Source organism: Molothrus aeneus, chromosome 3 (genome assembly GCF_037042795.1).
Source record: "Molothrus aeneus isolate 106 chromosome 3, BPBGC_Maene_1.0, whole genome shotgun sequence".
NCBI lineage: Eukaryota > Metazoa > Chordata > Aves > Passeriformes > Icteridae > Molothrus > Molothrus aeneus.
Window position 1 is genome coordinate 112,839,902 of NC_089648.1, and position 25,344 is coordinate 112,865,245.

A 25,344-nucleotide genomic window follows, 5' to 3' on the forward strand; every position below is an offset into this window, starting at 1 on the left:
ATGGATGGATGGATGGATGGATCCCCACTGCTGCTGAATGAAGCTTTGACCTCCAGCAAGGGCAGCTCTGCTCCCCTCAGTACCCAGAGATGTACCTGGACTCACAGGATCACGGAATCACTGATGTTGGAAAACCCCTTGAGACCATCATACCCAGCAGTTCCCACCACCAACCCCTGTCCCCATGTGCCACATCCAGATGTACCCAGCACGGAGGCAGTGCCACTTTGGGTTCCTTATCCCTTCTGGAGCAGCTTGAGGTACAGAGGGAAAAGCTCCCTGGCAGCTCAGTTCTGACAAATCAATAGTTACCTACAAAGGAAGATGAAGTGTTAGTCCCTGGATCCATGGAGAGCAGGGCCTGCCCCACACAGTGGGATTTGCTGGGCTTGCTGGAAGGTTTGCAGGGATCTCAGGAGCGTGGGAATGCCCCGGTGCCTCAGCTGAGTGCTGCACAGCCAGAGCTCTGCCTTTTTCAATTACATCTTGCCAGCAGATTATTAAATCCTTTAATCTCAGTGCAGCAAAGCTGAGCTGCTGCCTTACAGACATTGCTCACTCCACATCTGTTGGAAACCATGGGCAAGATAAAAGCCTGGAGACTCCCACACAACTGCCAGCCGTCCCTTTTCCCTCTCTCAGCTTGTGTGTGAGGCGATGCCAGAGGTGGGAAGAGGGCACAGCCCAGGGCTGTGGCACCTTGGCAAGCAGACACGGAGTTCCCCAGGTCACACAGGAGCTGGGACATGGCTCAGGAGCCACAACCCAGGGGCACCAGGCATGTGTGGGCTCCCATCCCGCAGGGCCTGAAGCCAGGCAGGGCTGCAGCTCCTTCCAGCCCCTGGAATGACATGGGACAAGATGCTGCTAAACCACCCAGCCTGCATCCCCGTGGGATTTATCCACTGGGGCCACATCTTCTGCTGGGGGCAGCCTGAGGGCCTGCAGGAGAGGCAGCACTTTGCATTCCTGTGTCTCCATTGGTGAGGAGACACAGCTCAACCCTCCTGAGGCTGTTTACACCTCCGGGGCTCATGTGGAATGCTGTGCATGGGGGGATGTTGGAGCTGGCTCCTGTTCCACTGCTGCTGTCTAATTATAGAGGAGTCAGCTGCTGGCAAACTGATCCATCCTAAATCCAGGCTTAGTGTGAGCTGTGCTGCCCCTCCTGCTCCCCCACTTTGGATATGGGGTGAATTTTGCACTGGGGTGATTCTCTTCCTGCTTCCCCCTTTCCCAGCCCTCCTGTGCTGTGCTTGGGCAGCCCCTGCTCAGTTCACAGCCTGAAAAACCACAAAACCTCTGATCTCAGCCCAAAAGGGTGGCTGGAGCCTGAGGCCCTGCTGCTTCCCAAGCTCCCCCAGCAGCAATGTGGCACATGGAGATGGGGATGGCAGGAGGGAAGCCAGGAGCATGAGGAGGATGAGGAGTGCCACAAAGAGCTGAGCTGAACCACAGAACTGCCACAGAGAAGGGAAATGGGAAATAAACCCACTGGATCTCTGGGAGTGCTGGCAAGCTGGATTTGAGGGAAAGCAGCCAAATGCCTGCTGGAGCCTCAGCATCCCTTCCCCCCCATAGAAGCCAAGAGATTGAGAGGATGAAGGGTCATTGGTGTGGGAAAACGAGAGGATCCACCCTCTGAGCTGCAGCCCGAGCTGGGAACATCACACTGGACGTGTCCTTTTCCCACCAGGGAGGACAGGCTTTTCTCCAGGGCTGCTCCAGCCAACACCACTACCAGCTGGCCAAACACCAAGAAAAATCCTAAGGAATGTCAACACAACACTGCCAGCACAGAGACTGATTTCCCTGTTCCCAACTTGTGTGAACTTCCATCTGTCCCCACAGCAGCACCCACAGAGGGAAGAGGTCCTCCCTGGGGACAGGGGTGCCTCCTGTGACCCTGCTAACAGAGGCAGCACTCTGACCAGAGGATGTTCCTGAGCTCCAGCACAAGTTCCTGGTGACAGCAAAGGTGAGAAGGCTTTGGCAGCCACGGAGTGCTCTTGTTACACCCTTGGTTTCGAGTGAAAAGTGCAAGTGCTCCAGGGCAGTGAGCTGGGAATGGCAGCAGGAGCTGGGAATGAAGGACTGCACCTGCACCTGAGTGGGGCTGCAGTGAGGGCAGATCTGAGCCACCTCAGAGCAGGGTTTGGGAGGGGGGAGCTGGTCCCCAGCCCCACAGTCCCACACCAGGTGCAGCCCAAGGGGAACAGGGCTATCGGTGCCTCAGGGGGAGCTGCTGCTCTGGGGCATGTGGGGCAGGTCCTGGCGTGTCCCTGGCAGCCTTTCCCCTTTAACAGTGTCCCCTTTACTAGCCTGGAATGCCACAGGGATGGCAGTGCTGAAGGAGATGGGAGAGGGCCTCCTGGGTGGGATAACATCACCCCAGCGCTGGGCATCCCTTCCCTCCCACATCTGCCTGGCTCTGGCAGCCAGGGAATGCCAAGAGCCTGGGGGCAGACTGTGGGAAGGAGGTCCCAAGGTCTCATGCCACCCTCACTGCCAGCCAAGGGTGTCGAGTGTCCCAGGGACTACAGGGTACATGGGGCCACAGCCCCCCCAGATCCCTCCAGTCACCCACAAGGGCTGGGAATTGGGGTGTCCACAGTACCCAGGGATGGCTGCAGTGTCCCAGAGGTGACTGTGCTGTCCAGGGATACCCTTGGTGGCCCAGTGTTGGCTGTGGTGGGATTGCTGCAGGGACCCAAAGCCCACCAGGTTTCCAGGGGCTGGATACTCTCAGGGGTATCCACCCCAAGGGACAGCTGGGGTGTCCCAGGTCGGCTGTAGGACGTGGGAACTCCTGATGGGGAGGAACAGGAAAACCAAGGTCACAGGAACCGGGCTCCCCCAGCCCTTCTGAAGCACTTTGGGACACATGCAGGCCCCAAATGTCACCCCACCCTATGTGGCACCCAGAGCGTGTCCCCTGCCCCAGGCAGCTCAGTGTCACCCCAGCTCAGGATCTGGCAACCCACCCCTGCAGGTGCTCCATTCCCATGTGCCAACACATGAGAACAACAGCTGCACTGGGATGTCAGCAGCTGTGCCACCAGGACCCTTCACAGACACCATATCACCCCATAGACAGCATATCACCCCATAAACAGCATATCACCCCATACACAGCATGTCATCCCATAGACACCATACACCCCATAGACAGCATATCACCCCATAGACACCATATCACCCCATAGACAGCATACACACCATAGACAGCATGTCATCCCATAGACACCATACACACCATAGACACCATATCACCCCATAGACAGCATATCACCCCATAGACAGCATGTCATCCCATAGACACCATATCACCCCATAGACAGCATATCACCCCATAGACAGCATATCACCCCATAGACAGCATATCACCCCATAGACAGCATACACACCATAGGCAGCATATCACCCCATAGACACCATATCACCCCATAGACAGCATATCACCCCATAGACAGCATGTCATCCCATAGACACCATACACACCATAGACACCATACACACCATAGACACCATATCACCCCATAGACAGCATATCACCCCATAGACAGCATACACACCATAGACAGCATGTCATCCCATAGACACCATATCACCCCATAGACAGCATATCACCCCATAGACAGCATGTCATCCCATAGACACCATATCACCCCATAGACAGCATATCACCCCATAGACAGCATACACACCATAGGCAGCATATCACCCCATAGACACCATATCACCCCATAGACAGCATATCACCCCACAGACAGCATGGCATCCCATAGACAGCATACACACCATAGACACCATATCACCCCATAGACAGCATATCACCCCATAGACAGCATGTCATCCCATACACACCATATCACCCCATAGACACCATATCACCCCATAGACAGCATGTCATCCCATAGACAGCATACACCCCATAGACAGCATACACACCATAGACACCATATCACCCCATAGACACCATACACACCATAGACACCATATCACCCCATAGACACCATGCACACCATAGACACCATATCACCCCATAGACACCATACACACCATAGACACCATATCACCCCATAGACACCATGCACACCATAGACACCATATCACCCCATAGACACCATACACACCATAGACACCATATCACCCCATAGACACCATACACACCATAGACACCATACACACCATAGACAGCATACACACCATAGACACCATATCACCCCATAGACAGCATATCACCCCATAGATACCATATCACCCCATAGACACCATGCACACCATAGACACCATATCACCCCATAGACACCATATCACCCCATAGACAGCATATCACCCCATAGACACCATGCACACCATAGACACCATATCACCCCATAGACACCATATCACCCCATAGACAGCATATGACCCCATAGACAGCATATCACCCCATAGACACCATACACACCATAGACAGCATATCACCGCATAGATACCATATCACCCCATAGACACCATATCACCCCATAGACACCATATCACCCCATAGACAGCATACACACCATAGACAGCATATCACCCCATAGACAGCATGTCATCCCATAGACAGCATACACCCCATAGACAGCATACACACCATAGACACCATATCACCCCATAGACACCATACACACCATAGACAGCATACACACCATAGACAGCATACACACCATAGACACCATATCACCCCATAGACAGCATATCACCCCATAGACAGCATGTCATCCCATAGACAGCATATCACCCCATAGACAGCATACACCCCATAGATACCATATCACCCCATAGACACCATAGACACCATAGACAGCATACACCCCATAGACAGCATATCACCCCATAGACACCATACACACCATAGACACCATATCACCCCACAGACACCATATCACCCCACAGACAGCATACACACCATAGACAGCATATCACCCCATAGACAGCATATCACCCCATAGATACCATATCACCCCATAGACATCATACACACCATAGACAGCATATCACCCCATAGATACCATATCACCCCACAGACACCATGTCCCCACAGACACCATATCACACCATAGACAGCATACACCCCATAGACACTATATCACCCCACAGACACCATATCACCCCATAGACAGCATACACACCATAGACAGCATATCACCCCATACACACCATATCACCCCATAGACACCATACACACCATAGACAGCATGTCATCCCATAGACACCATACACACCATAGACACCATACACACCATAGACAGCATGTCATCCCATAGACAGCATATCACCCCATAGACAGCATGTCATCCCATAGACACCATACACACCATAGACACCATATCACCCCATAGACAGCGTGTCCCCAAACACACCATATCACCCCATACACACCATGTCCCCATAGACACCATATCACCCTGCAGACAATATATCATCCCATACACACCATGTCCCCATAGACGCCATATCACCCCATAGACAGCATATCACCCCATAGACAGCATATCACCCCATACACACCATATCATCCCATACACACCATGTCCCCATACATGACATGTTTCCATACTCACCACATCACCCCATACACACCATATCACCCCCCACACACCATATCCCCATACACACCATATCCCCATACACACCATATCACCCCATATCACCCCATAGACACAATATCACCCCATAAACACCATATCCCCCACAGGCACCATACACACAGCATACCCCTCCCATACACAGAAGGAGCTTAGGGGGCTTCTGTGGGGTGGTTGCCCCACAGAGTCCCTGCCCAGGCATCCCAGGGCTGGCCCAGGATGGCCACAATGGGGGTTCACTGTCCCCTGAGCCCCACCACCCCAGGAACAGTGCCAAGAGTCAGCCCCAAGGCCAGAGGCCACTGGCCACCACTAGCACACTCTGGTGCTCTGCTGACACCTGTGGCCAAGGACTGTCCTTTTGTGTCACCCTGGCCTACCTGGCACCCTGCCCCACCTGGCACTGTGTCCCTGCATGTCACCTCACCCTCCCTATGTCACTGTGTCCCTACAGGTTACCCCACCTGACATGTCACACTGTCCCTACATGTCCCTGCTCCTGACATGTGCCCTCTGTCCCTGCCATGTCTCATGCCCTGCCTGTACATCCTCCTGTTCCTGTGTGTCACCCACCTGCCTGTCCTGCAGGGGATCTGGGGACAGCCAGGGTCTGCCAGGGGAGTGGGGCTATGGTGCCCCTGAACTCATCCCTGGGGACACGGGGACAGTGCCACAGGCAGCACCTGGGTCCCTGCCCATGGCACAGGGCCTTGGTGGGGAGCCAGGATGTGGGGCCACAGTGGGGACAGCACCGCCAGGTCTGTGCTGTGCCATGGGGGCTGTCCCCACCCGGTGGCTGTGCCCCTGACAGGGCCCAGCTGCAGCACCCTGGGATGGAGCCTTCCCTGGGAAAGGGCAGACAAGGAAAGGTGGCCCCAGCAGTGCCCCCTCCATAGCCCCCATTGTCCCCCATCCCATTCTCTACCTCCTCCACCTTCCCATCACTCCCTTCATCCCTCTCCATAACAGCCTCCATCCCCTCCATTGTCCCTCCATCCCTCAACTCCACCTCCACTGCCCCCTCCATCCTCCTCTATTGCCCCCTCCATTTATTACCTTCCCCATCACCTCCATCTGTCCACCCCCCTGCATCATCCCTGTCATCCTCCCTCCACTCCCCCTCCATCTCTGCTGCATCCCCCCTCCCACCCTGCCTCCCCTGAAGCTTCCATCCCCCTCCATCCCCCTTCATCCTCTCCATCCTGCACTTGCCCCCTCCATTGTTCCTCCATCCCAATTCCATCTCCCCTCCATCCCTGCTGTATCTCCCTCCCACTTTCCTCCCTCACACCCTGCTTTGTCCCCTGGTCCCCCTCTATGGCTGGGGCTGTGTCTTTGGGAGGGGACTGTCCCTGCCTGGAAGCTCCTCCTGGAGCAGGAGGACTCAGACAGCACCAGGCAGGCCTGTGTATGGCAGCAAATACCCTAATTAATTAATTATGGGATAATCTCTGGTTCTGGGGAAGGAGCGGGTGGCTGCTCAGACTTGATTAACCACAAGAATGTTTAATGTCCCCCCGCAGCCCCATAAGGCACTGGGATTATTCCCCCTGGGATGCAGCAGCCATGCCTGGCTGCAAGGTGTCACAGAGCCTGGGACAGCCCAGGGACCCCCAGACTCCACAGGGTGACCCTGCCTCGGCCCCACAGGGATGGGATGGGACTGGGCATCCCCTGCTTCTCCTGCCTCTCCTGCCTCTGTCCTGCATCCCAATGCCACATCCCTGATCCCCCAACATGGACCCTGCACCCTGCATCCTGCATCCCACATCCTGCATTCCACAAAAACACTCTCCATCACGGACACAAATCCTGCATCCTGCATTCTGCAGCCCACATCCTGTATCCCACATCCCAGACCTGCATCCCTCATCCTCAATCCTTCATCTGGAATCCTTCATCCTGCATTCCACTCCTGCATTCCAATGCAGCATCCCAGCCCAGAACCTCAGTCCTGCATTCCAGTGCTGCATCCCAGCACTGCATCCTTCATCCCACACCCCAGTCCTGCATTCCAGTGCAGTATCCCAGTCCTACATTCCAGTCCTTTGTCCTACATCCCAGTCGTGCATCCTTCATCCCATATCCCAGTTCTGCATCCTGCATGCCATTCCTGCATTTGTGATCCCATATCCCAATCCTGCATTCTGCATCCCGCATCCTAATCCTGCATCCCAGCCCCGCTCGGCAGACCCGTATCCTTCATCCCACATCCCAATCCCGCATTCCAACGCCGCATCCTTCATCCCACATCCCGATCCCACAAGCCGGTTCTGCATTCCGATGCAGCATCCCGGTCCCGCATCCTTCATTCCGCGCCCCGGTGCTGCCCCCGATCCCCTCATCCCGGGCTCAGCACAAAGGCCGCACTACAGCTCCCGGCGTGCCCGGGGGGGCCGGCGGCGCTCCCGCCCGCGCCTGCGGGTGCGCGGCCGCGGGAGCGCGCTCGGGGGGGGGGGGCGCGGGCGCGGCTGCGGGAGCGCGCACCAATCGCGGCGCGGCCGCGCCCCGCCCCGGCCCGCCCCGCCCGCCCCATCCCCGCACCGGGCGGGGCGCAGCGGCCGCGCTGCCATGAGCGAGCGCCCGGCGGGGCCGCCCCGCCGCGCCCCGGCCGCCCGCGCCCCCCGCCCCGGCCCCGCCCGCTCCGCCCCGGCCCCGGCCCCGGCCCCGGCCTCGGCCCCGGGGATGCCGCGGGGGCGGCGCGGCTGAGCCCCCCAGCCCCGCTGCGCCGCCGGCCCCGCCCGCCGCCGCCATGGCCGGTAAGCCCCGCAGCGGCTGCGAGGCGCTCCGGGTGGTGGCCCGGTGCCGGCCCATGAGCCGGCGGGAGGAGGCGGCGGGATACGAGCGCGTCCTGGAGCTGGACGTGAAGCTGGGCCAGGTGAGCATCCGCAACCCCCGCGCCGCCCCCGGGGAGCTGCCCAAGACCTTCACCTTCGACGCCGTGTACGACGCCAGCTCCAAGCAGGCCGACCTCTACGATGAGACCGTGCGGCCGCTCATCGACTCGGTGCTGCAAGGCTTCAACGGCACCGTCTTCGCCTACGGCCAGACCGGCACCGGCAAGACCTACACCATGCAGGGCGCCTGGGCGGAGCCCGAGAAGCGCGGCATCATCCCCAGCGCCTTCGAGCACATCTTCACCCACATCTCCCGCTCGCAGAACCAGCAGTACCTGGTGAGGGCCTCGTACCTGGAGATCTACCAGGAGGAGATCAGGGACCTCCTCGCCAAGGACCAGAGCAAGAAGCTGGAGCTGAAGGAGAACCCCGAGACCGGGGTGTACATCAAGGACCTCTCGTCCTTCGTGACCAAGAACGTCAAGGAGATCGAGCACGTGATGAACCTGGGCAGCCAGACGCGCTCCGTGGGCAGCACCAACATGAACGAGCACAGCTCGCGCTCCCACGCCATCTTCCTGATCACCATCGAGTGCAGCGAGACGGGCCCGGACGGCGAGGAGCACATCCGCGTGGGCAAGCTCAACCTCGTGGACCTGGCCGGCAGCGAGCGCCAGAACAAAATGGGGGCCCACGGAGAGCGCCCCAAGGAGGCCTCCAAGATCAACCTCTCCCTCTCGGCCCTGGGCAACGTCATCTCGGCGCTGGTGGACGGCCGGAGCACGCACATCCCCTACCGGGACTCCAAGCTCACCCGCCTGCTGCAGGACTCCCTCGGGGGCAACGCCAAGACAATCATGGTGGCCACCTTGGGCCCGGCCTCGCACAGCTACGACGAGAGCCTCTCCACCCTCAGGTTCGCCAACAGGGCCAAGAACATCAAGAACAAGCCCCGGGTGAACGAGGACCCCAAGGACACCTTGCTGCGGGAGTTCCAGGAGGAGATCGTGCGGCTGAAAGCCCAGCTGGAGAAACGCGGGATGCTGGGCAAGAAGAGGAGGAGGAGCAGCCGGAGGAAGAAAGCAATGGATGGAGAGGGCACCGTGGACAATGAAGGGGAGGACGAGAATGAGGATGGCCTGGAGAAGACCATGGAGAATTACTTGAAGGAGCAGAAGGAGAGGCTGGAAGAGGAGAAAGCCGCTATCCAGGATGACCACAGCCTGGTGAGTGAGGAGAAGCAGAAGCTGCTCCAGGAGAAGGAGAAGATGATAGAGGACCTGCGGAAGGAGCAGGAGGCCACGGAGCTGCTGGCCATCAAGTACAAGGTTTGTGTTGCCAGGCATGGTGACAAATGGGGCCGGGGTGCCTGCCGTGCCCCCCAGCCCCTGGTGTGGAGTGGGAATGGATCCCAAGCAGGGAGCCTGAGGGAGGTGCCCACCGTGTGCCCAGCAAGGGAGCCTCCCAAGTGAGGGGACCAGGCAGGGTCCCCAAGGGCAGCCCCAGGCTCCGGCGTGGGGCTGGGCTGGGCTGGCCCTCAGACCTGCGTGGGGACACTGTGGGGACCTGTGTGGGAGCTGCAGGGAGTGGCAGGGAAGGGCCACAGGGGAGAGGGTCACTGTGGCACGGGTGTGCTTTGCTCAGCTCTTGTCCCCTTCGGCACAACAAAGCAGCTGGTGTGGGAAGGGGGAGTGATGGGAGTGATGCTGCAGATTCGTCCCTGCTGGCCTCGGGAGCCAGCCCAGGGCTGGAGCTGGGGACATGGGGCACCTGTCCCCACCTGCCCCCAGTTCTGTGCAGCTCCTGGCTCCCAGTGGGCTCTGTGGGGATGGGCAGGGCCTGGCAGCTCTGCAGGGACCCCCGTCCCCCTCCCCACCCCAAACCCTTCCTGGCACCCCGAGCCAGAGCAGGGTGGATGGGGGCACCACTGCTGGCTCAGGGATGCTCAGGGCTTTGGTGCTGAGGGTGAGAGGGGCCACGGCAGCCCCAGCTGTGCCGGGCTCTGGGGCTGCACCTCCCCCTGCCCCAGCCCTGCTCCTGTCCCCACTGCACTGGGGGGGTCCTGACCCCTGCCCCCTGCCCGTGGTGGCCTTGGGGCTGGGACCCCCAGTGGGGAGGGAGCCTTGGCATCACACTCAGCATGGCCCCCGTGGCACAGCCCCTCTGGCACAGCCCCTCTGGCTGGCACTCACTGGATGCAGGGACTGGGCTGGAGCCCAGGCAGGGAGGGACCCTCTGGTGGGGACATGCCCGGGGTGCCAGGGCTGGGCAGGGGTCTGGACCCTCTCCCATGCCCAGGCTGGTGTTTGTTGCAGCCCCAGGGACACGTGGCCGTGCCCAGGGATGTGTGATTGTGCCCAGGGATGCGTGACCGTGCCTGGGTGCCCGCACAGAGAGCGTGGGATGGCACTGGGACGTGCCACCGGGGCACAGCCGTGGGCTGCTGGCTGGCACAGCGGGTGTCCCGTGACAAGTGTCCCGTGCCAAGTGTCCTGGCACTGCAGGATGCCCCGGCCCAGGGGTCTCTGCAGCCATCCCCCATCGCTGTGGGGTGCAGGCTGTGGGGTGCAGGCTGGGCTGGGCTGGCAGCTGTCCAGCACAGTGTCCCTGTCTGGCTCAGCAGGGCTGGCTCAGGGCCACTGTGTGTCCTGGAACTGCTGAGTAACCAGGCAGGGCCGGAGGCAAGATGACACCATGGCCCTTTTGGTGGCCTTTGGGGCTGCTCTGCACACAGGGACCCTCTGACTATGGGGCTCCAGAACAGTGACAGCAGAGAGGTGTCACCTCAGTGAGCACAAATCCCCCTGTGCCAGAGGGCACAGCCCGTGGGACACTGTGGGGACACTGGGTGGCCTCAGGGTGCTCATGGGCAGCTTTGCCACACTGTGGGGCCGGGCAAGGAGCCACTGGCTCCGTAGTGACCATGGCAAAGAGAGCTGAGGTGACAGGGGGACACAGGGTGCCCCTCTCCCCACGGGTGACACACTGCACCCTGCCTTATTGTCACACTGCTGGGTGTGGGCTCTGCCTCTGCCACCCAGCTGGGACATGTGGGACATGGAGCTCAGAGAGGTGGGGTCAGCCTGCCCCAGCAGATGTGCATTGGGCCCCCAGATGTGCTCCTGGGCCACCAGATGTGCTCCTAGGTGCCCTTATGTGCTCCTGGGTGCCCAGATGTGCTCCTGGGTGCCCAGATGTGTGCCCAGGCCGAGGGGCTGTGCCTCAGGGGAGCTGGGTATGGGGTGTGGCTGTTTCCAAGGGCCGTGCCAGGGGCTGAGGCCGAGGTCAGCGGGAGGGAAAGGGCTGGGAAGTTCTTTGGGTGCCGGAAATGAGTTCCTGGGAGAGGCTTAGTGCTAAAGGAGATTGGGAGTCTCCTCCTTAGAGGGAATCAATGCCCTGGCAGGGAGGAAACAGTGGCACTGAGAAACCTCTTAATCTGGCAGGGATGGTGCCAGGGAGGGGATGGCAGTGGCATCATTGTCCCAGCACCCGCCTTGTCCCCATCCTGCGCCCCAGCGGGGTCCCCAGGGGACACTCAGCATCAAGGGGAGCAACTGGGACCAAGAACTGGGTTTGGAGGACAAGGGCTGAGGGGCTCCTGGCACCCCAGTGCCCCCAGCCCTGGCAGGGGATGGCACAGACCGGGTGGGGGGCTGCCCTTGGGGGTGTCAGCCCCCAGTAGAACACCCAGCCTGGGGCACCCATCCAAAGGGAGGAGGGAGGGATCCCCAGGGTCAGGGGGGCTGGCTGGGGCACCCAAGGCTTTGGGGGTGTCCCCTGGGTGCTGTTGGCACAGCTGTGGGGGTGTCCCCTGGGGCTGCTGGCACAGCTCTGGGGGTGTCCCCTGGGTGCTGGGTGCTGTTGGCACAGCTGTGGGGTGTCCCCTGGGGCTGCTGGCACAGCTGTGGGGTGTCCCCTGGGGCTGCTGGCACAGCTCTGGGGGTGTCCCCTGGGTGCTGGGTGCTGTTGGCACAGCTGTGGGGTGTCCCCTGGGGCTGCTGGCACAGCTGTGGGGTGTCCCCTGGGTGCTGGGTGCTGCTGGCACAGCTGTGGGGTGTCCCCTGGTGCTCCTGGCACAGCTGTGGGGGTGTCCCCTGGGTGCTGTTGGCACAGCTGTGGGGGTGTCCCCTGGTGCTCCTGGCACAGCTGTGGGGGTGTCCCCTGGGGCTGCTGGCACAGCTGTGGGGTGTCCCCTGGGTGCTGGGTGCTGCTGGCATGGCTGTGGGGGTGTCCCCTGGGTGCTGGGTGCTGCTGGCATGGCTGTGGGGGTGTCCCCTGGGGCTGCTGGCACAGCTTTGGGGTGTCCCCTGGGTTCCTCCAGAACCCACAATGCATCCCCTGCAGCTGGAAGGGGAAAACTGGGGGGAATAGCATGGAAATAGAGCCTTGCCCCAGGCAGGTGTGGGTGGGGATGGGGGCCACAGGTTTGCCAGAGCCCCCACTCTGTGCACAGCACCCCCATGGAGACCCCTGCCCAGGGACAGGTGACAGCAGCACCATGACCACCATGTGCCCCCCCCAGTGCTGGCACTGCCCTTGGGGTGGCCTGGTGGCCTTGCTGTCCCCCAGGGCTGTGGCCATGGCAGTGGGGAGGGGAGCAGGCCCTGTGAGGAGCAGATCCCCTGGATCTGGGGGGCCAGAGGGACACAAGGGCTGTGCCCAGGGGGTGAGGGTGGCCACGTGCTGGTGGCAGAGGGGACATTGCAGAGGTGGTGGCTGAGCTGTCTCTGTGGCTGGGACATTGAGTTTTGAAGCTGTGTGAGGTGTCCTGGGGACATCTGGGTCTGCCCCTGCTGACACCGCTGAGGTGCAGCCATGGGGGGCACAGGGTGTCCCCCCCATTTGTCCCCCATGGACACCCTGACATGGGAGCAGGGCTGCAGGGCATGAATACACACACAGAGAGTGTGAACATGGACACACACACACAAATACACACACATGGTGTGCACATGGACACAGACAGTGTGCACACACACACACAAATACACAAATACACACACAGAGAGTGTGCACATGGACACAGAGAGTGTGAACATGGACACACACACACAAATACACACACACAGAGTGTGCACATGGACACACACACACAAATACACACACATGGTGTGCACATGGACACAGACAGTGTGCACACACACACAAATACACAAATACACACACAGTGTGCACATGGACACAGAGAGTGCGCACACACACACACAGAGTGTGAACATGGACACACACACAAATACACACACAGAGAGTGTGCAAATGGACACACACAGAGTGTGCACACACACAAATACACACAGAGAGTGTGCACATGGACACAGACAGTGTGCACACACACACACAAATACACAGTGTGCACACACACACACAGAGTGTGCACACACACACAGTGCACACACACACACACACACACACAGAGTGTGCACACACACACACAGAGTGTGCACATGGACACACACAAATACACACACAGAGAGTGTGCACATGGACACAGAGAGTGTGAACATGGACACACACACACAAATACACACACACAGAGTGTGCACATGGACACACACACACAAATACACATGGTGTGCACATGGACACAGACAGTGTGCACACACACACACAAATACACAAATACACACACAGTGTGCACATGGACACAGAGAGTGCGCACACACACACACAGAGTGTGAACATGGACACACACACACAAATACACACACAGAGAGTGTGCAAATGGACACACACAGAGTGTGCACACACACAAATACACACAGAGAGTGTGCACATGGACACAGACAGTGTGCACACACACACACAAATACACAGTGTGCACACACACACACAGAGTGTGCACACACACACAGTGCACACACACACACACACACACACAGAGTGTGCACACACACACACAGAGTGTGCACATGGACACACACAAATACACACACAGAGAGTGTGAACATGGACACAGACAGTGTGCACACACACACAAATACACACACACAGTGTGAACATGGACATAGAGTGTGCACACACACACACACAGAGTGTGAACATGGACACACACACACAAATACACACACGGAGAGTGTGAACATGGACACAGACAGTGTGCACACACACACAAATACACACACACATGGTGTGCACATGGACACAGAGAGTGCACACACACACACACAAATACACACACAGAGTGTGCACATGGACACAGAGTGTGCACACACACACACAAATACACAAATACACACACACATGGTGTGCACATGGACACACACAGAGTGTGCGCATACACACACAAATACATGCACAGTGTCCACACAGACACACACAGTGTGCACATGGACACACACAGTGTGCACACAGACTCACAGAGTGTGCACACACACACAAATACAAACACACTGTGCACACAGACACAGAGTGCACACACACACAGAGTGCACACACACACTGTGTATATAAACACACACATACAATGTGCACATAGACACACACACTGTGCACATACACACACACAGACACACACAGTGCATACACACACACACTGTGTATATAAACACACACACACATACAGTTTGCACATAGACACACAGCGTGCACATACACGCACACAGACACACACAGAGTGCATACACACACAGTGTGCACACACACACACAGTGTGCTCAAAGAGTGCACACACACACTGTGTATATAAACACACACACATACAATGTGCACATAGACACACACAGCGTGCACATACACACACACAGACACACACAGAGTGCATACACACACACAGTGTGCACACACACACAGTGTGCTCAAAGAATGCACACACACACTGTGTGCATAGACACACACACACAGTGTGCACATACACGCAGAGTGCACATACACACACACATACAGTGTGTACATAGACACACACAGTGTGCACATAATACAGTGCACACACACACACACACACATGGTGTGCACATACACACACACAGTGCACACACACACACACACACAGTGTGCACATACACACACACACGGTGTGCACATACACACACACATGGTGTGCACATACACACACACGGTGTGCACATACACACACACACGGTGTGCACATACACACACGGTGTGCACATACACACACACATGGTGTGCACATACACACACACGGTGTGCACATACACACACACACAGTGTGCACATACACACACACATGGTGTGCACATACACACACACATGGTGTGCACATACACACACGGTGTGCACATACACACACACATGGTGTGCACATACACACACACGGTGTGCACATACACACACACACAGTGTGCACATACACACACGGTGTGCACATACACACACACATGGTGTGCACATACACACAGTGCACACACACACACACACACACAGTGTGCACATACACACACACACGGTGTGCACATACACACACACATGGTGTGCACATACACACACACGGTGTGCACATACACACACACACGGTGTGCACATACACACACATGGTGTGCACATACATACACACACAGTGCACACACACAGACACACCGTGTGCACATACATACACAGTGCACACACACACAGTGCACACACACACATGGTGCACACACACACACACACACACACACACAGTGTGCACATACATACACACACAGTGTGCACATACACACACACATGGTGTGCACACACACACACACACAGTGTGCACATACATACACACACAGTGCACACATACATACACACACAGTGTGCACATACACACACACACAGTGCACACACACACAGTGTGCACGTACACACACACACGGTGTGCACATACACACACACACACAGAGTGTGTGCACACACACACACACAGTGCACACACACACACACACAATGTGCACATACACACACACATGGTGTGCACAGACACCTGGTGCTCCCACACATACCGATGTGTGTGTGAACGTGCTCAGCCTGGCACAGGATGTGCTCCCTGTGTGTGTGTATTTGGCATTTCTGTGTGCACAGCCCTTGTGTGTATATTTGTGTGTTTCTGTGTTTGTGCATTTCTGTGTTCACAGCCCCTGTGTGTATATTTGTGTGTTTGTGCATTTCTTGTTCACAGGCCCATTTCTGTGTGCACAGCCCCTGTGCATGTGTACTTGTGTGTATTTGTGTGTGTTTATGTGTGCACAGCCCCTGTGCATGTGTACTTGTGTGTATTTGTGTGTGTTTGTGTGTGCACAGCCCCTGTGCATGTGTACTTGTGTGTATTTGTGTGTGTTTGTGTGTGCACAGCCCCTGTGCATGTGTACTTGTGTGTATTTGTGTGTGTTTGTGTGTGCACAGCCCCTGTGCATGTGTACTTGTGTGTATTTGTGTGTGTTTGTGTGTGCACAGCCCCTGTGCATGTGTACTTGTGTGTATTTGTGTGTGTTTGTGTGTGCACAGCCCCATTTCTGTGTGCACAGCCCGTTTGTGTGTGTGTATTTTGGAGTGTTTGTGCATTTCTGTGTGCCCAGCCCCATTTCTGTGTGTATTTGTGTGTATTTGTGTATGTTTATGTGTCTGTTTATGCATTTCTGTGTGCTGGCCCCTGGTGGGGCAGGGTCTGGCCTGCAGCTGCTGTCCATCCCTGCCCATCCCATCCCATCCCATCCCATCCCATCCCATCCCATCCCATCCCATCCCATCCCATCCCATCCCGTCCCTGCCCATCCCTGCCCATCCCTGGAGTCCCAGCTGTGCCAGGGCAGGGCAGCCCTTTCCAGGTGGGAATTGTTCCCCATGTCCAATCTAATCATGAACAGCCTCCTCCTCCTCAGCAGGGCTCTGAGCAGAGGGACACTGAACCTCCCACATCCCTGAGAGCGGGGCTGGGGACAGGGACCAGAGATGGGGACAGGGATCAGGGGTGGGGACAGGGATCAGGGGTGGGGACAGGGATCAGGGATGGGGGTGACCATCAGGGATGGGGGTGACCAGCAGGGATCAGGGCTGGGGACAGGGATCAGGGGTCGGAGTGACCACCAGGGATCAGGGATGGGGGTGACCACACAATCAGGGATGTGGGTCACACCCAGTGAGGGTGGCATGGGGCAAAGGCCCCGGGCAGGGGTGGGGATGGCAGCCCTGACCCCTGCCCTGTCCCCCTGTCCCCTGCAGGCCATGGAGAGCAAGCTGCTGATCGGGGGCAGGACCATCGTGGACCACACCAACGAGCAGCAGAAGATGCTGGAGCTGAGGCGGCAGGAGATCGCCAAGCAGGTATCAGGGAGGGGGTGACAGGGCTGTCCTGGGGGTGTCCTGGGCTGTCCTGGGGGTGTCCTCCCTGTCCCCATGCCGGTCCCAGCCGTGTCCCTGCCCCACAGAAACGCCGGGAGCGGGAGATGCAGCAGGAGATGCTGCTGAGGGACGAGGAGACCATGGAGCTGCGCGAGACCTACACGTCCCTGCAGCAGGAGGTGGAGATCAAAACCAAGAAGCTCAAGAAGGTGAGAGCGTGGCAGGTGGGGACAGGGACGAGGAGGTCCCTCTTGGGGACAGGGCTGAGGTGCTGCTGTCCCCTCCCAGCTCTATGCCAAGCTGCAGGCGGTGAAGGCTGAGATCCAGGACCAGCACGACGAGTACATCCGCGTGCGCCAGGACCTGGAGGAGGCCCAGAACGAGCAGACGAGGGAGCTGAAGCTCAAGTAGGTGTTGGGGTGTTGGTGAGGGGCTTGGGGGTCCCCTGGACCAGGTGGCCGTGAAGAAATGGGTGTGCAGAGCTGGGCTGGGGGGGCTCAGAGCAGGATTGGGGTGCTCAGAGCAGGATTGGGGTGTTAGAACAGGTTTGGGGTGCTCAGAGCAGGGCTGGGGGTCTCAGAGCAAGGCTGGGGTGCTCAGAGTTGGGCTGGGGGTGCTCATAGCAGGGTTGGGGGGCTCAGAGCAGGGTTAGGATGCTCAGAGCAGGATTGGGGTGCTCAGAGCGGGGTTAGGATGCTCAGAGCAGGATTGGGGTGCTCAGAGCGGGGTTGGGGTGCTCAGAGCAGGATTGGGGTGTTAGAACAGGTTTGGGGTGCTCAGAGCAGGTTTGGGGTGCTCAGAGCAAGGTTGGGGGGCTCAGAGCAGGGCTGGGGGGCTCAGAGGCTCAGAGTGGGTGCAGAACTGGAGGGATTGACCCCACCCAGAGACAGGGACAGCCGAGCCCTGCCCAGGTGTCAGAGGTGGCACAAGGTGTGGCACTGGGGACAGCAGCACAGGGGGCGTCCAAGAGTTGCTGGGAAAAGGGGAAAAACCAGAAAATGTTCCAGCACAAACCCTGGCTGTGCCTGAACCTGGGAGGTGACCCCCGAGGCCACCCCTGGTGACCTGCTCTGGCCCCCAGAGTGTCCTCAAAGGGACAGCAGCTCCGGGGACTCGGGGTGGCCCCAGCCCCTGGAGCTCCTGGCTCCCTCCTGGCAGAGTTTTCCCTCCCTGGAGCTCCTGGCTCTCTCCTGGCAGAGTTTTCCCTCCCTGGAGCTCCTGGCTCCCTCCTGGCAGAGTTTTCCCTCCCTGGAGCTCCTGGCTCTCTCCTGGCAGAGTTTTCCCTCCCTGGAGCTCCTGGCTCCCTCCTGGCAGAGTTTTCCCTCCCTGGAGCTCCTGGCTCCCTCCTGGCAGAGTTTTCCCTCCCTGGAGCTCCTGGCTCCCTCCTGGCAGAGTTTTCCCTCCCGGAGCCTCCCGCAGCTGCAGCTGCAGCTCCGCAGCCCCCGGGGGTTTGTTCTCACTTCAAACCCTCCTCTCTCTCTCTCTCTCTCTCTCAGCTCTGTAACCCCCCAGCTATTTACAAGCACTGCAGCGTTTGCAGGGTGAAGCAGCTTCACTACAAACAGAATTGCCTCTCCAGTTTTGCCCCTTCTCTCCTCCAGCGTGGTTCTGACTGGAAGCCACAGCTCACTGGTGCAACTCCTTGCCTCAAAACAGTTTTTTAAGAGCTGCTCCACTTGCCCAAAAAACACAGGAGAAAAGATTCCCCCTGGGGTCCACTTGGCATTGCTGAGCTTCCCTTGATTTTCAGGCTGGGCAGTGGAGGAGCAGACAGGGCAGGAGAGGAAGGAAGGGTCCTGGTGCTGCCTGGAGCCCCAGAGCTCCTGGGCTCCTCTCTGATGCCGTCCTCTCCTGCCTCTCCCTTTTCCATGGCTGCATCTGTTCCTTCAAGCTCTCCCTTCCATCACATTTTCATCCCCCGGATGTTTCTTCTCCCTGCCCTGTCTCCTTCTGTTCCTGCCTTTCCCCTCCCTCTGTGCCTGTTTTCTGTCTCCTGCCACGTTAACCCCTTCCTCTCCTGCTCCTGCTCCATCCCTCAGGTATTTGATCATCGAGAATTTCATCCCTCCCGAGGAGAAGAACAAGATCATGAACCGCCTGTACTTCGACGGCGATGAGGAGCAGTGGAAATTCCAGCCGCTGGTTCCCGCCGGAGGGTGCGTCCGGTGTCCCTGTGTCCCTGTCCCTGTGTCCCTGTGTCCCTGTGTCCCTGTCCCCAGGATATGTCCCTGTGTCCCTGTCTCTGTTCCTGTGTCCCTGTGTCCCTGTGTCCCTGTGTCCCTGTGTCCCTGTCTCTGTCCCTGTGTCCCTGTGTCCCTGTCCCTGTGTCCCTTTCCCTGTGTCCCTGTGTCCCTGTGTCCCTGTCCCCAGGGTATGTCCCTGTGTCCCTGTTTCTGTCCCTGTGTCCCTGTGTCCCTGTCCCTGTCCCCAGGATATGTCCCTGTGTCCCTGTGTATGTCCCTGTGTCCCTGTCCCCAAGGTACGTCCCTGTGTCTCTGTGTCCCTGTCCCCAGGGTACAGTCCTCGTGTCCCCATCCCTGTCCCCAGTGTACAGTCCCTGTCCCTGTCCTTCTCCCTGTGTCCCTGTCCCTTTCCCTGTCCTTGTCCCCAGGGCACAGTCCCCATCCCAGGGTACAGTCCTTGTCACTGTGTCCCTGTCCCCAGGTTACAATCCCTGTGTCCCTGTCCCTGTCCCCAGGGTATGTCCCTGTGTCCCTGTCTCTGTCCCCGTGTCCCTGTGTCCCTGTCCCTGTCCCCAGGATATGTCCCTGTGTCCCTGTGTATGTCCCTGTGTCCCTGTCCCCAAGGTACGTCCCTGTGTCTCTGTGTCCCTGTCCCCAGGGTACAGTCCCTGTGTCCCTGTCCCCAGGGTATGTCCCTGTGTCCCTGTCTCTGTCCCTGTGTCCTTGTCCCCAGGTTACAGTCCCTGTCTCTGTTCCTGTCCCCAGGGTACAGTCCCTGTGTCCCTGTGTCCCTGTCCCTGTCCCCAGGATATGTCCCTGTGTCCCTGTCCCCAAGGTACGTCCCTGTGTCTCTGTGTCCCTGTCCCCAGGGTACAGTCCTCGTGTCCCCATCCCTGTCCCCAGTGTACAGTCCCTGTCCCTGTCCTTCTCCCTGTGTCCCTGTCCCTTTCCCTGTCCTTGTCCCCAGGGCACAGTCCCCATCCCAGGGTACAGTCCTTGTCACTGTGTCCCTGTCCCCAGGTTACAATCCCTGTGTCCCTGTCCCTGTCCCCAGGGTATGTCCCTGTGTCCCTGTCCCTGTCCCTATCCTTGTCCCCAGGGTACAGTCCCTGTGTCCCCATCCCTGTCCCCAGGATACATCCCTGTGTCCCTGCCCCCAGGGCACTGTCCCTGTGTCTCTGTGTCCCTGTCCCCAGGGTATAGTCCCTGTCCCCAGGTCACAGTCTCTGTCCCTGTCCCCAGGGCACTGTCCCTGTCCCTGCCAATGCACAGGAGTGGCCCCAGAGCTGGGTGACTCCTGTAGGTGCCCATGGGTGTGAATCCCCTCCAAGCCCAGCCCCGCGTGGTCCCTGGGGCGCTGTTGGTCACATCCCCCTCTGTGTGCTCCAGGAGCAGCTCCCAGATGAAGCGGCGCCCGACCTCGGCCGTGGGCTACAAGAGGCCCATCAGCCACTACGCCAGGGTGGCCATGGCCAGGAGATCCCACCCCCGCTTCCGGGTGCGCCAGGGGACAGCGGGGTGGGCACGGGGTGGGGACGGGGTGGGTTAATGGGGTGGGTGGGGAGGGACGGATGGAGGGATGGACATGGATGGATGGGGGATGGATATGAATGGATGGTGGATGGATGATGGATGGATGGATGGATGGATGGATGGATGGATGGATGGATGGATGGATGGACATGGATGGATGGATGGATGGATGGATGATGGATGGATGGATGGATGGATGGATGGATGGATGGATGGATGGATGATGGATGGATCGATGGATGATGGATGGATGGATGATGGATGGATGGATGGATGGATGGATGGATGGATGGATGGATGGATGGATGATGGATGGATGGATGGATGGATGGATGGATGGATGGATGGATGGATGTGGGTGGGTAGGGATGGATGGATGGATGATGGATGTATGGATACATGGATGGATGAACATGGATGGATGGAGGGATGGAGATGGATGGATGGATGGATGGATGGATGGATGGATGGATGGGCGGATGGATGGATGGATGGATGGATGGATGGATGGGGGATGGATGGATGGAGGGATGGAAATGGATGGATGGATGGATGGATGGATGGATGGATGGATGGATGGATGGATGGATGGATGGATGGGGGATGGATGGATGGATGGATGGATGGATGGATGGATGGATGGATGGATGATGGATGGATGGATGATGGATGGGGGATGGATGGATGGAGGGATGGAAATGGATGGATGGATGGATGGATGGATGGATGGATGGATGGATGGATGGATGGATGGGGGATGGATGGATGGATGGACATGGATGGATGTGTGGGTGGAGGTGTATGAATGTGTAGATGGATGGATCCATGGGTGGATGTGGATGGATGTGTGATGGGTGTGTATGAATATGTGGATGGGTGGGTGGATGGATGGATGTGGATGGGTAGGGATGGATGGATGGATGTAGATGGATGGAGGGATGGATGGACATGGATAGATGTGTGGATGGAGGTGTGTGAATGCGTGGATGAATGGATCCATGGATGGATGTGGATGGATGTCTGGGTGGATGTGCGTGAATGTGTGGATGGGTGGGTGGGTGGATGGATGGATGGATGGATGGATGGATGGATGGATGGATGGATGGATGGATGGATGGATGGACATGGATGGATGTGTGGATGGAGCTATATGGATGGATGGATCCATGGATCCATGGATGGATGTGGATGGAGGTGTGTGAATGTGTGGATGGGTGGGTGGGTAGATGGATGGAGGTGATTGGAGAGCTAGAGGTGGGTGGATGAAGGCAGATGGTGACTGGATGGGTGGAGGGATGGATAACCCTGGAAGGGAAGATGGAGTAAACAAGCTCCTGGGATCTGGGATACACCAATCCAGGCTCCCAGCTTGATCCTCCCAGCTCCAGTCCTGGAGCTCCTGGCTCTCCTGCCATTGGAGAGGACAGCTGTGGGACAGGCTGGGAGATCCAGAGCAGAGCCTTGAGCCCACAGCCCAGTGCCAGGGCAGCCAGGAGAGGATCCCGCTGCCCCGGCAGCGCGGCTCACCAGAGCCGGAGCCGTGTCCTCCCCACGGTGACTCCATGCTGGCTGTCCCCTGGGCAGGCTGAGAACATCATGTTCCTGGAGCTGGACCTGTCCCCCCCGGCCATCTTCGAGTTTGAGCGCAGCAGGGACCCCGCGGCGGAGCAGGACCCGCGGGCGCTGCACCTGGAGCGCCTGATGCACCTGGACAGCCTCCTGGAGCGGCCGGCGGCCTCCCGTGTGCGCAAATCCCGCTCCTGGTGGGTGACAGCGGCGCGGGGACACGGCTGGCACCTGCTGGGGGGGACAGGGGGCGCTGGGGCAGGCAGAGCGGGAGAGGCCCCGTCCCGTCGGGGCTGAGCCTGCCCGGGAGCTGCGGCTGTGCTGAGATTGAAATGCTGCTGAGGCTGTGCTGGGGAACAGCAGCTCTGGGCAGAGGGACCTGGGGCTGCTGGACAGAGCCCAGAGGAGGCCCCAGAGCTGCTCCAGGGCTGCAGCCAGGCTGGGAGAGCTGGGGGTGCTCACCTGGAGGGGAGAAGGATCCAGGGAGAGCTCAGAGCCCCTGGCAGGGCCTGAAGGGGCTCCAGGAGAGCTGCAGAGGGACTGGGGACAAGGCCTGGAGGGACAGGAGCCAAGGAATGGCTCCCAGTGCCAGAGGGCAGGGCTGGATGGGATCTTGGCAATCAGGAATTGTTCCCTGGCAGGGTGGGCAGGCCCTGGCACAGGTAGTGGGTAGGCCCTGGATCCCTGGCAGTGCCCAAGGCCAGGCTGGACATTGGCGCTGGGTCACCCTGGCACAGTGGGAGGTGTCCCTGCCATGGCAGGGCTGGCACTGGATGAATTGTAAGATCTCCCCAACCCAAAGCATTCCATGATATTCCTATTTCCCAGACCCAAGGTACCCTCCCACCCAGCAAGGGGTGCCCTTAGGTGCTGCCTGCACGGCAAAGGACCAGGAAAAGGGCTGGATTTTGGGCAGGGTGGGAAGGCAGGGCAGGGCAGCAGCCCCACGGTGTCTCTGTGTCCCCAGGTGCCAGACGCCGCGGTCGCTGCCCTCCTCCACCACCCACGTGTCCCTGGCCTCCAGCTCCGCGGGTGCCGCCCCTCTGCCGGCCCAGGAGTGACCGCCTGGACGCCTCGTCCCGGACTGAGCCCCCGAGGGCCGAGGGGGGCCCGGCCCAGCGGCCCCAGCTCGTCCTTGTCCTCAGCTACTTTGTGTGTGTTTGTGCGAGACACGAACGGCCCCGGGCCAGGGCGGCTGCCCCTCCCTCCCTCCCTCCCTCCCTCCCTCCCTCCCTCCCTCCCTCCCTCCCTCCCTCCCTCTCTCCTCCCCTCCCTCCGCCCCCCTGATCCGGATCTGTCACTTTATTTATTTAACCTATTTATTTATGGAGCGGAGGCAGGATTTGTGCTCGGACTGATGGACATCCAGGCTGGCAGTGGGCACCGTGCTGACCCCCCCGGGGTTTGCCCAGCTCCCAGCCCTGCCCACACCGCCTGGCACAGGGCTGGGCACGGGGACAGCGCCAGGACACTGCTCCATCCCAGCAGGAGGGACACGGGCCCCTCTGCAGGAGCTTTGGCAGAAGCTGAGGCTGCCCTGGCCCCTGGTGCTGGCTTTGCCGTGCTGGATCCCAGGGAATTTGGAGATTTCTGCGTGGATTGGGAGACTTCGTGGTGGCAGTGCCTTGTCAGAGTCCCCCAGAGGGACTCCCCAGCCTGCATCGACTCTGGTGGCAGCAGGGACACCTCACCCACTGTGGGCACGGCTGGCACTGCAGGAGCACCAGCTCCATCCACAGGGCTTGCAGAGTCACCAGACCAAGTCACCCAAAGGCCAGGGCTTTGTCCAGCCGTGCCACGCCCTGGGGACACTCTGGGGACACTGGAGACAGCCCCACCGAGGCTCCCATCGCTGACCGTGGGTGCGCAGCTCCTGACGCGGCCCGAGGTGGAAATCTGGAAATCTGGAAATCTCCACCCACTTCCAGCCCCTCCAGGGACACGCCCAGCCTGGGAGCAGCGCTGCCTGCCGAGCCCCGGGCTGCCAGAGGCTCCACCTGCAGCTAAAGGGACGGGGAAATGTGGGACGAGGAGGTGACACCCAGGGCAGCGATGGCATCGCTGTGCCCTGGACAATGGCACACGGAGGTCACCTCTGTCACATCCTGCTTGGGACAAATTCCCTGGGGGGTTGTGGAGGACTGGATGTGGAATGGTGATGGGTAAGAGGGGGAAGCCACCAGGGCTCTGGGGGTTGGATCCTGCCCCAGCAGCTGCGGGGACAGCACTTGTGGAGGGTGGAGGGAAACTGGTGAAGCAGCTCTGGTGTCCCTGGGATGGTGGAGGTGGGGACATCCCTGTGATGGATGAGGGAGCGACCCCTGGCTCTCCTGGGTCAGCAAAGGGCCGGACAGG

General features: G+C 58.9%; 1 protein-coding gene across 1 annotated transcript; it reads left to right on the forward strand.

The window, feature by feature from the left end:
* Positions 1-8,355: 8,355 nt before the first annotated feature.
* Positions 8,356-24,225, forward strand: KIF3C (kinesin family member 3C). Its single transcript, XM_066547677.1, has 8 exons — positions 8,356-9,780; positions 17,588-17,689; positions 17,794-17,916; positions 17,996-18,114; positions 19,747-19,863; positions 21,280-21,388; positions 23,008-23,186; positions 23,957-24,225. Exons 1-8 carry the CDS (start codon positions 8,368-8,370, stop codon positions 24,048-24,050), a joined length of 2,256 nt encoding a protein of 751 aa, XP_066403774.1. The 5' UTR covers positions 8,356-8,367; the 3' UTR covers positions 24,051-24,225.
* Positions 24,226-25,344: the final 1,119 nt, after the last annotated feature.

Bases quoted from the DNA above. Each gene is read 5' to 3' on its own strand.
- KIF3C (XM_066547677.1), top strand. From the start codon at position 8,368: ATGGCCGGTAAGCCCCGCAGCGGCTGCGAGGCGCTCCGGGTGGTGGCC. The intron at 17,690-17,793 runs GTATCAGGGAGG...CCTGCCCCACAG, and splicing joins GGCAGGAGATCGCCAAGCAG to AAACGCCGGGAGCGGGAGAT. The intron at 21,389-23,007 runs GTGCGCCAGGGG...TCCCCTGGGCAG, and splicing joins GATCCCACCCCCGCTTCCGG to GCTGAGAACATCATGTTCCT.